General features: G+C 35.2%; 1 protein-coding gene across 2 annotated transcripts in view; it reads left to right on the top strand.

The window, feature by feature from the left end:
* The window catches only part of STAM (signal transducing adaptor molecule), a 41,462-nt gene that overhangs the window by 19,243 nt on the left and 6,144 nt on the right, over positions 1–16,075 (top strand). For both annotated transcript variants that reach the window (XM_064505978.1, XM_064505977.1), the window contains 11 exons: positions 1,724–1,799; positions 1,887–1,982; positions 2,868–3,014; positions 3,269–3,359; positions 5,112–5,304; positions 7,177–7,271; positions 7,951–8,039; positions 8,818–8,905; positions 13,164–13,218; positions 13,558–13,711; positions 15,793–15,968. In XM_064505978.1, coding sequence (XP_064362048.1) covers positions 1,749–1,799; positions 1,887–1,982; positions 2,868–3,014; positions 3,269–3,359; positions 5,112–5,304; positions 7,177–7,271; positions 7,951–8,039; positions 8,818–8,905; positions 13,164–13,218; positions 13,558–13,711; positions 15,793–15,968 — 1,235 coding nt within the window. In that variant the 5' untranslated portion in view covers positions 1,724–1,748. The remainder of the gene's footprint in view (positions 1–1,723; positions 1,800–1,886; positions 1,983–2,867; positions 3,015–3,268; positions 3,360–5,111; positions 5,305–7,176; positions 7,272–7,950; positions 8,040–8,817; positions 8,906–13,163; positions 13,219–13,557; positions 13,712–15,792; positions 15,969–16,075) is intronic.

The following is a 16,075-nucleotide window of genomic DNA, read 5'->3' as shown; positions in this document are numbered from 1 at the left end:
CATATAAAAAATTCTTCTGTAAATTCAGTATTAAACTTGAATTCCATATTTAGTAGTTTTGAAACTTACATGTAGAATGTATAATAGTCCTTTAGCACTTGTTGGTTCATTGCATGTTTTGTTTCTAAATGTTAGACTGTAGATTAAAATATAATCTATGAGGAATGTATTGGTAATAACTTAACAAATAAACAAAATCCCCCTCAAACTGAAAAGTGTGACGGAGGGGTGGTGGTAATTGGAATGTAAGCAGCTGTTCTTAGATGTGTATGCAAAATGCAGAGGAGTGGTAGATTTTAAGGGAAAGTATATGAAAGTAATTATCACCCAAACTTATTAAACAAATATTAGTTACAAATGCTGATTGTTTATATACTAAAAAATAAGTATCCATAATAATCCATAAGCATGGAGGAGAATGTATTTAAAATCAGGCTTGATGAAAGGTTTTTCTTGCTAGTAAGAGGTGAGCATGATGTAAGTTAAACTGTAGAAAACTTTACTCTCTGCTTGATTTTAGATATTGATGATAAATACTGCTGCTATGTTAAAGCACCAAATATGTGAGAGACAAAATTCTGCAACACTATTGTCTTGATTTCAGCTTTTGTGCATGGAGTTGCATTTGTTATTGACCAGCACAGGGAGTTATAGTACCATATTTACTTCTAAAGAACATATTCTAAGCCCATTTAAGCTTAGTTTATTTACAAAACTGACTTGTTAAAATTAGGTTGCAATTTCTAACCAAGTAGGAATTTTTTTATTGTGATTTGAATGGATGCATGTAGGAACTCAAGAGATAGAGGGAGACAAGAGATTTACAGCGCAAAAACCTGGTCACGTTCATGTAAAAGTGACTTTTTATGGCACATTCCTCTTTGAAGCATATGCAAGTATTCCTTACTTAAGACATTGTCATTAACTGAGGACCAGTTCTGCATCTGTGTACTCTGTGCTCCTTGGGTACTTTCAGAGCTCACATGGAGGGCGGGTTGGTAAAACAGATTTTTGATGTTCAAGGGAGTTCGGTATATGTGTTGTGGGAGAAGAATGAAGTGGGAAAAGAGTACTTCATAGAAGAAAAGACTATGTAGGGAACAGAGGGGTAAGGCACATGGAATTGTCTTGATTATGAAAAATAGTGTGAGTATTCCTTTTATCTGTTATGAAGCATCTGAGAACACAAATGTGCTATTGGAATTATGACTTATGTTCATTTACTTGTCTTATGGGTGCAGAGAAATTTTACATTTTGATATTAGATACTTTAACAGATGCGTGTTTAAAAAAAAGTTAAATGCAAGGAGACGAATTTCATTTAGCAAAAAACTTTTCTTTAAAACTAGGCTATGAGTTTTGATATATCATGTGATTACATTAAAATATAATTTATATGAAAGTATTCTGGTATGAATTTTTTTCTAAAGAGTAAAAGTAAAGTATTTAATGGAAGTGCAGGACTGTAGAGAATTAAAATAAAAAATTAATGTAGCTTAGCGATTCTGATAATGAGAAAACTAGCAATTCTGCAGATAAAAATGGCTAGAACTGTCAATGTTGTAGTTCTTCTACTTGCAGCATTAAAAAAAGATATTAAATAATTTGCTGACTTTATTTGGGAGAACTTGCTGTCTACTATTAGCCTTTTCATGCGTTTAAATCTATGCAGTAGGTAATATTCTTTCCATTACATCATTTTCACTGTCTTGTGTTTCTTTAGGCCCAAGGACTGTCTTCGTTCTATTATGAAGAGAGTGAACCATAAAGATCCCCATGTTGCTATGCAAGCATTAACAGTAGGTGACTTTTTAATGTATTCCTTTTCCTTCCTGAAAAGTTACATTGCAAAAAGCTTCCCTGAGTTCTAATCTCTTTGTCTTTAGCTTCTAGGAGCATGTGTATCAAACTGTGGTAAAATCTTTCATTTAGAAGTCTGTTCGAGAGATTTTGCCAGTGAAGTAAGCAATGTGTTGAATAAGGTAATGTATTGCATTGATTTGTTGGGTTCATGTAAAAGCTAAGTTAGAGGGTTGGGATAATCTGGAAGTAGAGTGGAACCTAATTCTGAGAGATTGGAAATTTTTGGGTGGGGGGGTTATAAGGTTACTGGGATGACAGTCACTGGATAAAAACTTCCTTATAGCCACTTCAAAGTGCAGTTGTTTACATATTTTGTTCACTACGGAGAAGAACATATACAGATTCATTTTAACATTAAGTAAAAACAATGAAACACTAAATGCAGATAGGTAGTAAAATGTAGACAGTACAGGGCTTTTCTGTAACTTTGTTTTGCTCTATTTTGAGTCTTGTACATACTGGTTTAGGTGCTATTGCTGAAGGCAGTCAAAAGCAATGCTGAAAAGTGGTACACTGTATTCTCCTTTCTGACAGAGATATCCCTTAGTGATACACCTGACTTTATTTTAAAGTGTCTATATAGGCAATAATAATGGATGTCTTTCTGTTGAGCATAAAACAGCAATAATGCAGAACTCATTACCTCCTTGGTTTCAAAATTTAAGATAAAGCTGTCTGAAAAAATAGGAGTTGTGAAGTTAAATGGGAAAATAGGTTGCAGTTTAAGATTGCTACATTAAAAAAAAAAGCTAATATTGATAGAGCTCTTAACAATGAGGGTTATGTTTCTCGTTATGTATGTATTTTTTTAATCAGCTATGGTTAGTCATTTACAGATTCTTTACCACAATCTGCTCAGTGTGCTGCAGAGGAGAACAGCAATTTGGACTAGGAAATGAAGAGAATTTAAAGGACTTCAACTTTATTGTTTCATATTTTCATGTGAAATTGAGGAATTAAGAACAGATTGCTAAATTATTTAACTAGTTTCTGCTATTATCCAGGGTCATCCAAAAGTATGTGAAAAGCTGAAAGCTCTTATGGTGGAATGGACAGATGAATTCAAGAATGACCCACAGCTTAGTTTAATATCTGCTATGATAAAAAATCTTAAGGAGCAAGGAGTTACTTTTCCAGCTATCGGTTCACAGGTATAATAAATCTTGTAGTTGTTCTTGAAAAGAATCACAAATTCTTTTTATCCACAGTTCTATATTTTAGTTTGTAATTCTGTAATGCATTTGGCAAACAAAATGAAATCTCTGTCTTAAAAATGTTCCTTTGAGAGATGAAATGCTCTAGTTTACTTCTGATTTTTTTATCACAGATGAATACATTACATGAATGTAATAAATTGGCACAATTTTTCTTTAAATTCACTTTCACATCTTTTGCTTTTGGCTAGGCTGCTGAACAGGCAAAAGCAAGTCCAGCTTTAGTTGCCAAAGATCCTGGTACAGTAGCTAACAAAAAGGAAGAGGAGGATTTAGCTAAAGGTGAGTGCTGACCTAATCAATTTAAATGATAAATATCTAATAAAGCAGGAACGAATGTTTTGCCTCCTTCCTTGCTGTGAATAATATACTTTTTGGTTATGGTTATGATTGCCATTCCCTTTCTTCTGTTCAATTCTTGGAGAGTTAGAGATCAAAATTATTCTATGGGTAGGCCAAAGTTGAATAATTCCTGATCTTTTTTTTTTTCTTGACCTTGCCAAACTGAAATAACACTGTAATAGTCTGCTAAATTTCATTTTAAGAACATACTCCATTGTGGAAATGTTTGGTATAAATTCTGCATTTGTATTTTTCCCTCTTCCTGAGTTCAGTGAAATGCATTTATTTGGAGTTTAAGCATTTGATGGGAGCAGACAGTAATATTTGTAGCGTAAGCAGTATGCAGAATTGGATTCAGTATTTTAGATATACTTTGAACTTTATTTCTTTGAATAATATTTTCTTTATACTTAAAGAAATTTAAGCCTTTGGTTCCTCTAAGCGTAGTGGCTGTTAAGCATCTCACTGTGGCCCCACAAAACAGATGTGGAACGGTTACTTTTGATTTACTGTTGTACCAAGGCATATATCATTTACCAATCCTATGCGAGATGTGTGCAAAGAATTATTCTCCACCTGGATTGATCTTATCTTCAGGGCCTAGTTATTGCTTTTTGAGGTCAAACTTTTCAGCAACAAAAAGGCATAAAAGTTTAGCCCCTGTACACAGTACAAGCTTTGAGCTTAAAGCTGTAACAAAGGCTTGGTTGGTGGATGTTTGCGGTTTCTCATCTTCGATAGATAAATTTTTCAGAATGCTATTACATAATATAACTTTGATTTATTTAAATCCCCATTAGTCTATCTGTATATGTTGTCAATAGCTCCTTCAACAGTAGAGCTACCAAAGTGTGGCTTCCTATAGATGCAAGTCTCAAGGTTGAGATTTCTGTGTGGGTTCTTCATTGTTTGTTTTCTTGTGATAGTCTGTGTCTTCTTGTTTTTGGCTCCCTGCCTCTGTCCCATCTTATATACACATGGTCATCTATTTCAGACTTGGAGGAGCTTAATATGATTGACACCACTTTTTTATTTCGTTATTTCGTTATTTCTTTTTTTTTTTTTTTTTTTTTTTCTTTTTTCCCTCTTCACTCAAGTTTAATTGCAAAGGACCAAGAGGCTCAAAATTTTTTCAGGAAGGGTTAGGGAGGGAAAAGGGATGGACAAATAGACAAGTAAAAGCATGTAACTGTTACTACTTTAGGAATCCATGCTAAAAACTGCTGATCTGACAGAGAAACACTGAAACAGCTGTTATCCTTTTATGATTTCAAGCAGTCCGGTATAAGCTGAACATCATTTGTATGCTAGTAAGAATTTAAATATTGTGTATCAGCCCAAGATAGTAATAAAAAAAATTACAGAATGTTAAGCTTCTACATTTCACAGTTTATTCAAAGGGAAAAGCCCTCTGTGAATTCACTGAATTATCCCATTTTTGCTTAAGTACTACTCACTCATCCAAGTCCTGTTCATGTTGAAAACCTCAGTAGATCTTTTGCTAACATCAGTGGGGGCTCGCTAGTTTTAAAATATAGTTTGTTTTTTATGGTCATTTTGAAGTAAAAGGAAGAAATTCGTTATGATGCAACAAGAATGGAGTTGTACTGAAAGTTTCTATAGAATTAAATTTTCAAATCATTCAAAACATTTATATTTAGAATTTTAATGTGAATAAATTTTCTTTTGTAGCTATTGAACTGTCACTAAAAGAACAAAGGCAACAGCAAGCAGCACTTTCCACTTTGTATCCTAGCACCTCAAGCCTTTTAACAAATCACAAACATGAGGGCCGAAAGGTTCGTGCTATCTATGATTTCGAGGCTGCTGAAGACAATGAATTAACATTTAAAGCTGGAGAACTTATAACTATACTTGATGACAGGTAACTTGTATAGGTTGCATACTAGAAACTTATCTTTAGACTTGCACTGTGTGTGTTTAAATTTTTAGAATGTAAAGTCATGAGTCTCAACATTTGATATTTATTTCACTTGTAATTGTCACACTTGTGCTCTGGTGTTCCCGTTATGCTTTTCAAGGGCGAGTTTTCACTCTGTAACCAAATTCTTTGACACATAACTTTGTAGACAGTTTTTAATAGGGAAATAAAAAGATTTCTAAATTTTCTTGAGTCTCCCTTAACAGTTTTTGTTATTTTTCTTTTTCCTGAGATGTATGTTAATGCTAATGAATTATCTTGAGTATTTCACACAACTCCTAAAGGTTTCAGTCCAATATGGATTTGAACAGATGTAGTAAAAGATTGAATGAGTGTATTAAATTATGGCAATGCAGCCTATATTTTATATATACTTTCCTGTTAAAATTGAAAGCTTAGAGTTAAATGGTGCTAGCTTTTTGTAAGTTAGAGCTTAGTTTTCACATCATCTCTAATGTTCTTTTGGTTTATGACAGTACTAGTCTGTCTGGATCCCTTCTTTATCCAGAGAAGAATGCTTTAGGGATTGATTGCCTTTCTGTTCTTTACACGTATATAGCATTCATTCTTGCTCTTCCAGGCACACATGCTCTTTTGCTCGCGCTCGTTTGCTCATGCTCGTGCTCTCTTTCACTCATATTCATAAAATAACAGTATCACTGTCATTCATATAAAATATCAAAATAATTCATTCAGTGCTTAAGCTATTTTAGTGTTTCTTGCTTTCTAGGTTCACAGATTGCAGCTCTATAATTGCATTTTGCTTTGCTTAGGTATTGCGGGTGGTGATGTATGCCGATAGCAATACTATCAGGAGCAAATCTGTTTTTAAGTACTGAAGTATATTCTAAAGTTTTAATAGGGTGAGACCTTGTTTGCTTTAAAATGAGTCTTTGCTCTTGTGGCTGTCTAGGCAAAAATTTTCTGAAGTATACAATCATAGGCAGAAAAAGTGCTCTTTCCAGAATGGCAGATTTGCTTTGCTGACTCAACATACGCAACATCAGCAAAAGCATTTTGCAAAAATTAAGTGTACATTTGAACTTTATATACTTAACACTTCAAGCTCTCCTTGGCCAGATTCAGCTTTGGCTCAGGTTGTATTTAAGGCTCCCTGTCTACTTCCTCATGAATTTCTTTGGTATGATCTTATAAAGTGCTTTCAATTCCAGTTCTGAAACAGCACACTGCAAGATGAAAAGGTGAACTCATATGTTCATAATACCCAGAAGCACTGAATTCTAGGAATACCATAGCAGGGTAGATGTGGGGTCGTTTCAGTCCACTGCCCTGTCTTTCTGCAGGGTGATTCAAAGAAGATGCAGAAACCTTCCCACAGTCAACTTCAGAATGATCTTCTTTGTGGGGAAAAATTATCCCTAATATTTTTTTTCAGCAAGAGAGAATGTGAAAACTCTTTATCCTTACCACAATTTTTAAACTACTTAAACTATTCTAGTAGACGTTACCCATGTAGATACCTGCTCTTCGGATTCCTGTAGAGTTCTCACTCATGAGTCCCTGTCAGGATATTTTGGAAAAGAAGAACCTATAAAACTACAGTGTAACCCTTCTGCAAAAATCAAGAATAATCATGTCTGCTGTGTAAAATATATTTACATATTGAATATTTTACTTAAGTATCTCCTAGATTTTTGTCATACAAATATGATTCTTTTATAAATATTTCTGCATATATACAAATTGTATATATGTACAAATAATATAAATATCTCATACAGTGTAATTCTTAGGAAAAATGTCCTGTTTGTGTGAGTTTTTAAATGTGTATATGTTTTTTGTTTTAATCTTTAGTGATCCAAATTGGTGGAAAGGTGAAACTCATCAGGGTATGGGATTGTTTCCATCTAACTTTGTAACAGCTGATCTCTCTGCTGAGCCAGAAATGAGTGAGTAACATTGTTTATGTATGTTAGGCCTTGCCATGGTTCAAAGGATACTACTGTAGTCATGTAGTTCTGTTTTTTCCCTTATTTTTATGCTTAGAGTCTAGTTGCAAGTTAACGTGATACTCCAAGTCAAACTAAGCAGCACTTGCTGTGCTCTCACAAACAGTCCTATGTGTTAGACCACGGCTGCCCATGCTGTCATCTGCTGAAAAAATATTTTGCTGCCTACTACTGGCTGCCCTCTTTCTCAGTAACTTCCTTGAGACTCATTTGACAGTCTTGTTGACAGCCAGATAAATTCTGTAGGCAACAACAACTTTTTTCCAAATTATCACTTCACCTGGCTGTTGATCTTGCTTGGTAAGACAGGTTTTTTCCCCTCTGTGTGCTTTGATGCCTTTTTTTGCTTTCACTAGGAACTAATTCTGGTTTTTTAGGGGCAATATACCTAAAATTTTCAGAAATCCTTTTGTTCTGTTGTCATAAGTAACGTCTTATTAAGACAGTCTGGGGATTTCTTTACGGAAATTACATAAGTCCACAGAGAGCTTTTTTCCCTCCCAATTACAACAAAATATTAATTTTACAGTAGGTGTTTCAACTACAAAGTTCATAATCAGGCAAAATGCTAGCTGTAGAAACATTACATAGTTGTTTGGTAATTCCTTTTATTTTACAGTGAAAGCTGAAAAGAAAACAGTGCAGTTCAGTGATGAAGTTCAAGTAGAGACAATAGAACCTGAGCCTGAACCAGTTTACATTGATGAAGTAAGTTTGATACTAATACTTATTTTCAGCAGCTGGTATATTTAAGCAAATTTTATTTAACCCTTTCAGCCTGTACCTCAAAACTATTTTGAATTGTCAAGAGAACATAATCAAAAGAGAAGGATAAGGAAAAGTTGGTTTAAATTAACTTTTTTTTTTTTTTTAATATCTACCGTCTTTCTTGTTTGTGTGTCGTGACAGTCTTGGGAATTTCTGAATTTGGAAACTGCATTCAATTTAGGGCCCTACACCAGGATTGTATAGCTTTGCACGTCTAGACTACAAGCTGAGTGTGGAGTGATGCATTTGTTTTCAAGTTTGCTTTAAATGCTTCAGGATACCTCAGAGAGGCCTGTCTTGAGTGCTGTCTTAGAGTTGTTTCCAGTATTACCAGCAGTCTCTTTGCTTTGAATTCTGTAAATACATTTGCAGTAATCCCACTAGGTGGTAGTATTGCATATGTAATAAGCAGAATGAAAAATAGAAACTGGTCAGAAAATAATGTTTCAAAGGACTCCTAGAACTGAAAAGTTATACTACACATTCTACTCATTACTAATAATCATTTTTATCATTTGGCTTCTCCTCCTTTAACCATGTTATTTCTTGTAAAGTAGCATATATGATTTGTATTTACCTGAAGGTATTTCAGGTGGTTTCTAAGTCCTGAGACCCCCAAGTGGAAGTTGTAAAAACTGCTTTAATTTACTACCCTGAAAGTGTTAATTCTCCCCCCGCCCCCATACATGCATGTCAGTTACACCATTTGTTTTTTTAGGATAAAATGGACCAACTCTTGCAGATGTTACAAAGTGCAGATCCATCTGATGACCAGCCAGACCTCCCAGAATTGCTTCATCTTGAGGGTAAGAAAATCTCATGCTTGTTGTTGTTGTTCTTGTTCTCTTCAACAATTACCGACACCAAAACAAATTGGAACTAGACTGAAACTAGTTCAGCTTCCTACATGGACCACAAGCATATCTGAGGAAAGTGCCTGAGCCTTAATTGTCGTCTTACTTCCTGTTTTCCCACATCCAAGAGACCAAAATACAGCAGGTTAAGTTAAAGTGAACCTCTTCCTCCCTTGAGGAAACCGTACTCCAACATCTTTTCCTTCTCAACACCCAGGAATAGTTAATCTTGTCTTCATTCATTTTTTTTCCTTCATAGAATAGCCCAGCATGAACTAGGAAAGGAGTCTAAGGAATACTCGATGAGATGTAGCAGAAATATTACTATGGCTTAGAATAGACCTGTCCCACATGTTTTCCATTTATGTGCACATTTCTATAAGACTCTAGCTTTAGGTATTATCTTATAGAATACTACAGATACTTAAGACTGTTTAAATAATTTTGAGTCTTAAGGACTAGACTTCCTCTTCAAAGAGGCAATCATAGACCGTCCTACCCAGGTCGAGCAGCACAGATCTTGGGAAGGGGAGAGAAGGAAGGTAAGGAAACGTTTCCATTATCAGATGGAAGACTGTATAGCCTTTTGTACCCCATTCTTTATCAGCTTAAATACACAATTCAGGTGTGACCAGAGTTTGTTAAGAAAACAGCAGATTCTTAATCTATCTAGAAGTTAAATAAGAAAAAGTGTGTGAGATAAGTGCTTGGGTATCTCCCATCTTTTCACACCTGCCTGGTTCATCACATCTGTAAATGTATATATCGCTTTTAGGAACTACAAGTCAGTGATATATGGCTGCACGTGTTCTAGCCTCACCAGAGCTGTGAAGGGGGATAATAAGAAATGTGAATGGTTTTATTCCTTCAGGTACCAAAAATGTAGTTGTAGAGGCGGTTGTCTAGGAAGGGGATTACTGCTGGACAGAGGCAAAGAAATTAAAGGTATGCTGATCAACCAACTGCCAGATATGGCTGAACATTAGGACCTCCTTTCTAAATATAACACTTTGCTAAGCTGCTTCTTTATATCAAGAGGTAGTAATTCATTTTCTAATTTAAAGATTCATATGCCTTTTTTAATTGGAATTTTTGCTGTATTCAAGCAGAAGTTAGTGTGATATCTATACAAGAATGACACGCAAAGTTATGGTCCTGTGAATATGAAGAACGTCAGATGATATTATGCAGATTTTGGCAACCTGTCAAGGATGGAGCCCAAGAAAGCATTTTCTCTTTTAAATGAGAGAGTAGAATACACCAAAAGAAACTTGGTGGGAGTTTAGGAATGCTACCTCTTAGAGACTAGGTACTGCTAATCCACAATATTTTGCCTTCGTTTGAGTTGGGGCATCAATTCCCACTAAGATGTAACATCTAGATCCTACAACTCAGGTGTAGGATCCTGTAGTTCAGAGATACTAGATTTCTATACTTGCTGAATAAGGTCAGTGTCTTGAGAATGTGGAAATGTAAGAATACTTAGGGGAAAGTCTTTTAAACTGATTGTGAATAAAGTTTAAGTGAGGATATCTCCATTTTAGTAGTATAGAAAGTCTTGCATCCTGGAAGAGCTGATTATGATAGTCAGTTTGGTCCACTTACCTGCACTAGAGCCCGTTACCCTGCTTCTGCTACCTGTTTGGAGACTCCCTTGTTCATTAATTCTGTAAGGCAACAATATATGTCCAAGGCTTCCTTGGAGCCTAGTTCTCCTTTAGAGAATTTGTAATTACATTCATGTTGGGAGCAAGTTTGTAGAAACTGGATGGAGTTCTTTCGTTCTAAGAACATGATCCTGCACTTTGCGTGTTGGTTTTCCAGCTATGAAGAAAATAAGATGCTCTCTTGGTTCTTGTTGGTTACTTAACTTTGTCAGAACTGACCATGATTTGCATGAAATCTTTGATCTGATCAGGGGATCCTTTTCTTGCATTTTCAACTCAGACTTTGGAACAGCAAAGGAGTGATGCCTCCACCTGATTTAGCAGTGGAACCAAAAGTGCCATTGCCCGTGTCCTCAGCTTTATAAGGAAATTCTTCTACCAACCTGACTTGGCCTTTGAAACTGGAAAAAATCTTGCTGCTAAGTGTTTAGGATTTTGATACTCAGTAGTTCTTTAAGTGTTTAGGATTTTGATACTCAGTAATTCTTTTCTGGGGTCACTGAATGAGATTAGCTGCTGCTTCAAATATTGCTGTGGAAAAATCATTCAAACTAGTATTCCATTTCCTGAATATCCATTATGTTTTTTTGCTTCCTGAAGTTTCATTGCCAGTAGTAACTACCAGGCAAGACTATTGAATCCCTCCAGGGATTACTAGTTTTTCTTTTGTTTTTATTTAGACAAACTTTTTCTTTGATATATCTGGCAACTGCAGAAAGGAATAAAAAAAAAAAACCTGCAACAAAAAGACTACAAGCTATTTTTAATTCCATTGCAGTTTTTAATCTTCATTATAGGACACTGTTATTTGGGGGTGTGGGAGGGCGTATTTTTTACACCTCCAAACCCCCTGATGCTTACCAGATATTTTCTTTCTTAGGAATTTTATTATGGATATTTATTTGTTGAAGTCATTTGGGTTGCCTTGAAAGCTGATGCAGCAGAACATAGTCTGTAGCTGCAGCTGCAGTGCTTTGAAGGCAGTCATAGTAGTAAGCCTCAGGCTTTCCCATAGAAATGCACTCTGTAATTGAAGATTTACTGTTTGTGGGCATGGATCTGTTTCAGTGTATGTCCTAATTAAGTTCTTTGCTCTGTGCGCTCAACTTGCAGGCAATTCTAGGTGTTTGAGGGCTCTCTTATAAAGTGAGGATCTACTTGCTGTTCATATTCAATGGATGCTTTCCAAGGGCTTGATGTTTTTTGGTACTAATCTGCCAGTTCTCTCTATAGTCAATGGGAACCTATAAGATGCATGCAGCATTCTCCTATGTATTAACTTTGTGGTTGACAGCAGAGCAGTTTTAATGTTAGTGTACAGGCACTAAGCAGTTCTTGTCATGCCTTTTAACACACTTGGTGTTATATATAAAAATAGACAGAATTTACACCAGGTTTTACGTCTTTTTGCAGTATTTCTACCAATATGCTTCTGATCCCAGGTTCAGAGAAGTAGATGGGTGCCTCTCATCACCTAAAGGCCAACACATCATTGATACTGTCTTACCCATCATGGCCCGGAGGTTTTCAGGACCTTCTGTGTCTCTAAGCTTGGAAATCTGAGAGTGAAGACAGGAGCTCCAAAACTGCTTATAATGGATTTGGGTCATCTTTGCTGCCTGAATCCGTTTTTCTCCTCTCTCAGTTGGAATGTTGCATGGCTATTGGGATTAATCAGATTAGTAAATAGTTTATTACTTCAATAAGTGGTGTATTTTGCGTTCTGGAATAGAATTGGAGTCTCCTGTGTCAGCTTTCTTGCCCATTTATTTTTGGATCATCTGTTAGCTGATTGTGGTTCACTTGGCAGTTGCAAGAGCCGTGAGTCCTTGTGTTGAAAGTTGGGGGATGCTTTTCTAACTCTTCCATTCTGCTTCTGTAAGTTTGTGGGGGTTTATGTGGTATGTTAGTGATTTGAGAAAGCCTTACTTGACAGAGTCTCTCCTCTCATCCTATTAGGATCCTAGTAAAATAGGGAAGTAGTTAGTACCTTTAATATGTACATGATCTGAATCATAGCAACACGTTTGCTCCTTCACTGTTTCCATAGGTAGTCTTTTTGGTAGTAATACTGTTGAGCACACGAGAGAGCCAGGGTCCAGTACTGGATTGTCTTTCTTCAAGAAAGAGACCACCCTTAAAGACTACCCTTTAGTTTCACCTGAAGTTTTTATGCAAAATAGTTTCACTATGCTATTTACTTTCTTTTCTATGCCACAACTATCTGCACCTGATGTTGCTTTATGCCTCCTGTGTTTTATATATGTTTCGGGGTTTGTTTGTTTGTTTGTTTTTAATGAGGGTTCCTTGTCTCTGTATCAATACTGAAAATTTCAGCTGGATCTTATTCTTAGATTTTTTCATGATGCTGCATCTGTTACTGTAACTTTTCTGGCATGCAGATTATCTTTAAAACCTTTTGATTAATATCTAAGCATTTCTAGATGCTTTTTTTTTTTTTTTTTCCTACTTTCTGACCTGAAGTGTGGAAGTGCTTTGAAATCTTTATTACTTTGGTATATTTTAATGTTCTTCTTTTCTAGCAATGTGCCACCAGATGGGACCTCTCATAGATGAAAAGTTGGAAGATATAGACAGGTAAAAAGTACCTATCTTTTCACTCAAATTATGGCTCTTTTTTAGAAACACTGCTGTTGCTACTTGCAGTACCCTTTATCATTTCTGTGAATACTGACAAAGAAAGTAGGTGTAATTATTAGCAGCTTCTCATTTGGGAACAGGTCTGAAGGGTTTCTTTTCTTGTCACATAATATTTTGTAATATTACACTGTTTGGGATTATGGCACTTGTCAGGCATCACTTCACACTCTGTAAGAATATCTTGCTTATCACACCTCGTGATAGGTCTGCTGTATAGTCTGTTCTGTAGTGAAGTTAGCTAAAATGTAGAATAAGCTGTATAATGTATTTTTTTAGGAAACATTCAGAACTTTCAGAACTCAATGTTAAAGCAATGGAGGCTCTTTCTTTGTATAACAAGTTGATGAATGAAGACCCAATGTACTCCATGTATGCAAAACTACAAAACCAACAGTATTATATGCAGTCATCTGGTGTTTCTGGCTCTCAGGTATGTATGTAACCTTTAATAGGCATGCATATTATCAAGAGCATAATGAGCTATAGTTGATTTCTTATAAATTAGTAGCAATGAACAGCCTGAGGTAACTTTTGTGTAAAAACAAATAGTTCTTACAATATGTTTCTATACATTACTAAAATGAATGTATCTAAATTTTGTAAGAAGCTGCAAGTTCTATAGAATGTGGCATATTGACTGCAAGTAGTGATTTGGTTTTTGCTTCTGAGCCCCTTTCCCCACCCTCCAGAGTTGGTCTTGATTTTAACCTAGTATTAAGGTAACTTTCTTGCTCCTCCAGAAATAGGCTTGAGTGAAAGATCAGAGCTTTCTCTTAAATACTTGTATATAAACAAAATAATATTTGTTTTTCAGTTGCAAGCTTTGGAAATTGTTCCTTTTTCAGGTTTTGACAAATCTTAGTTCTGCTCCATTGACTTCAGGTTGATCAAGGAAAAAGCCTATCCTCTGTTTTGAGTGACACAAAATATACAAAGAAAAAAAATAAAGTTGGCTAGGCCTTTGCACTATGGGTCAAAGCAAGTAAAGAACAAAAGGAGTTAAATTTACATTTAAGAATATGCCCTCCTCTTTTTATCAACCCCTTTTTAGTTCCTTTTTTTCAAAATCTCAATAGAGAGCATTTGGCTTTTAAATTACTGAAGTTACAAATTACAATTCGCTTATGCCAGCTTTTGCATGTAATTCACTTTATCTCTGAGTAGGCCTTTTACCTTATTTATATACTGTGATATTTTTTAAAAAAATCTTTTAAATATTTAAATATCATAATTCCATAGTCTGATGCACACTTGCTCTATTATTTTTCTGTTCATAGGAATATTTAGTGTTTCAGGGTGGTTACCAATAATTCACTTGCTTTTCAAATGAACCAATAAAAACTTGAGCCAACTATGGGAAAAAAAAAACCAAAATGCTCTCAGTTCTTCCCCATTCCTGCATTATTATATAAACACTGACTCAGAATTGGTCCTTTCAGCTTCCTGTGAATGTGCACCTACTTTCAGTGTCTTCTAAAAATGAGGATGCATGTTTCTGCACATTGTCATTAGGGCAAGCAATGAGAGGTCCTCCATACACGTATGATAAATAATCATGTCATGATGGTATCAAACAATTTTAATGTTTTATAAATAGGCATGTTTTTAAGAAGGAAAAACAGGATTTGGGGGTGTAGATGAGCCAGTATAACGTTCTGAAAAGTTGAGAAGCCTCCTATCCTTGCTGCCTAAATAAAGAATTCTAAAATTCTTTTGCTATGCTGATAATTCTTATGTGGATATGTTATGAGATTCATGTATCTTAAGATAGAAGGACCATATATCATTAGCTTGCATGAACTCAGTTAAGCATAAGATCTGATAACTTCTAGCAATTTCTGTGTTAAGCCAAATACTTCATGAGTGAAGTAAAGCGTATTTTAGAAATTTAGTCTTGATTTTAGAATCTAGAGAATATAATGCATCTACTAACAGGCTTTTGTTCTAGTTAGTTGTAAAACCTAACCTTACTGTCAACTGAAACTTTTTAAGACCTTTTTTCCCCCATTGCTCAAACTATTTTACAATGACAGTCTCAGCAGTTACTTACATGAAATGATAGTTTAGCTAAAGATAAGAAAATAACATATATTTGACTTTTTATTTTAACGGCTCTGCACTGTGGAAGTTATCTGGGCATCAAAAATTAGTTTCTGCTTTGAACCGTGATTTGTTACATAAATTAAATCCTTTGGCATTTCCAATTCAGAAGTTAGAAATTCTAATAATCCTGAATGACAATAGTTGAAATAAAATTTGGAATACAAATTGTCCAGTAAACTATTTCACCTTTCATGCACTGGAGTCTGAGGATAGATATGTAAATACTGCCCTTTGAAAATCTAATATTTCTTTCATGCTGCTACACTAAATAGAAGACAGTCGGGTGCTTTCCATGAAAATACCTGTAATAAAGGGTTTTATAGACTGTTTTTAAGTTCCAAAGTCAGATGTTAAGTACCAATATCTTCCTCTATTTTATTTTTTATGTTCCTATATTTAATTTCCTAGGTTTATCCAGGGCAACCTCAAAGTAATGCATATTTGGTGGCAGGGAGTGCACAGATGGGCCATATTCAAGGCTATAATCTTCCTCCTGAACAACTCCCTTCTCTCAGCCAAGGCACAGTTACTCCATCTGCCAGCTCAGGACTGCCTGGTCAAGCTGCACAAACATCCTACACCAAGTAATCTTACGTTTTTCCTATTTAAGTTTTCAATTAATTTAAACGTAAAGGACTACAAATAATATTTAAAGGAGAAATTTTGTCTTATAAAAGTTTAATTTTAAACA

This window comes from Dromaius novaehollandiae, chromosome 2 (assembly GCF_036370855.1).
Source record: "Dromaius novaehollandiae isolate bDroNov1 chromosome 2, bDroNov1.hap1, whole genome shotgun sequence".
Classification (NCBI taxonomy): Eukaryota; Metazoa; Chordata; class Aves; order Casuariiformes; family Dromaiidae; genus Dromaius; species Dromaius novaehollandiae.
The sequence above is the reverse complement of the archived record's forward strand: the minus strand, read 5'-3'. Positions and strand labels throughout refer to the sequence as shown.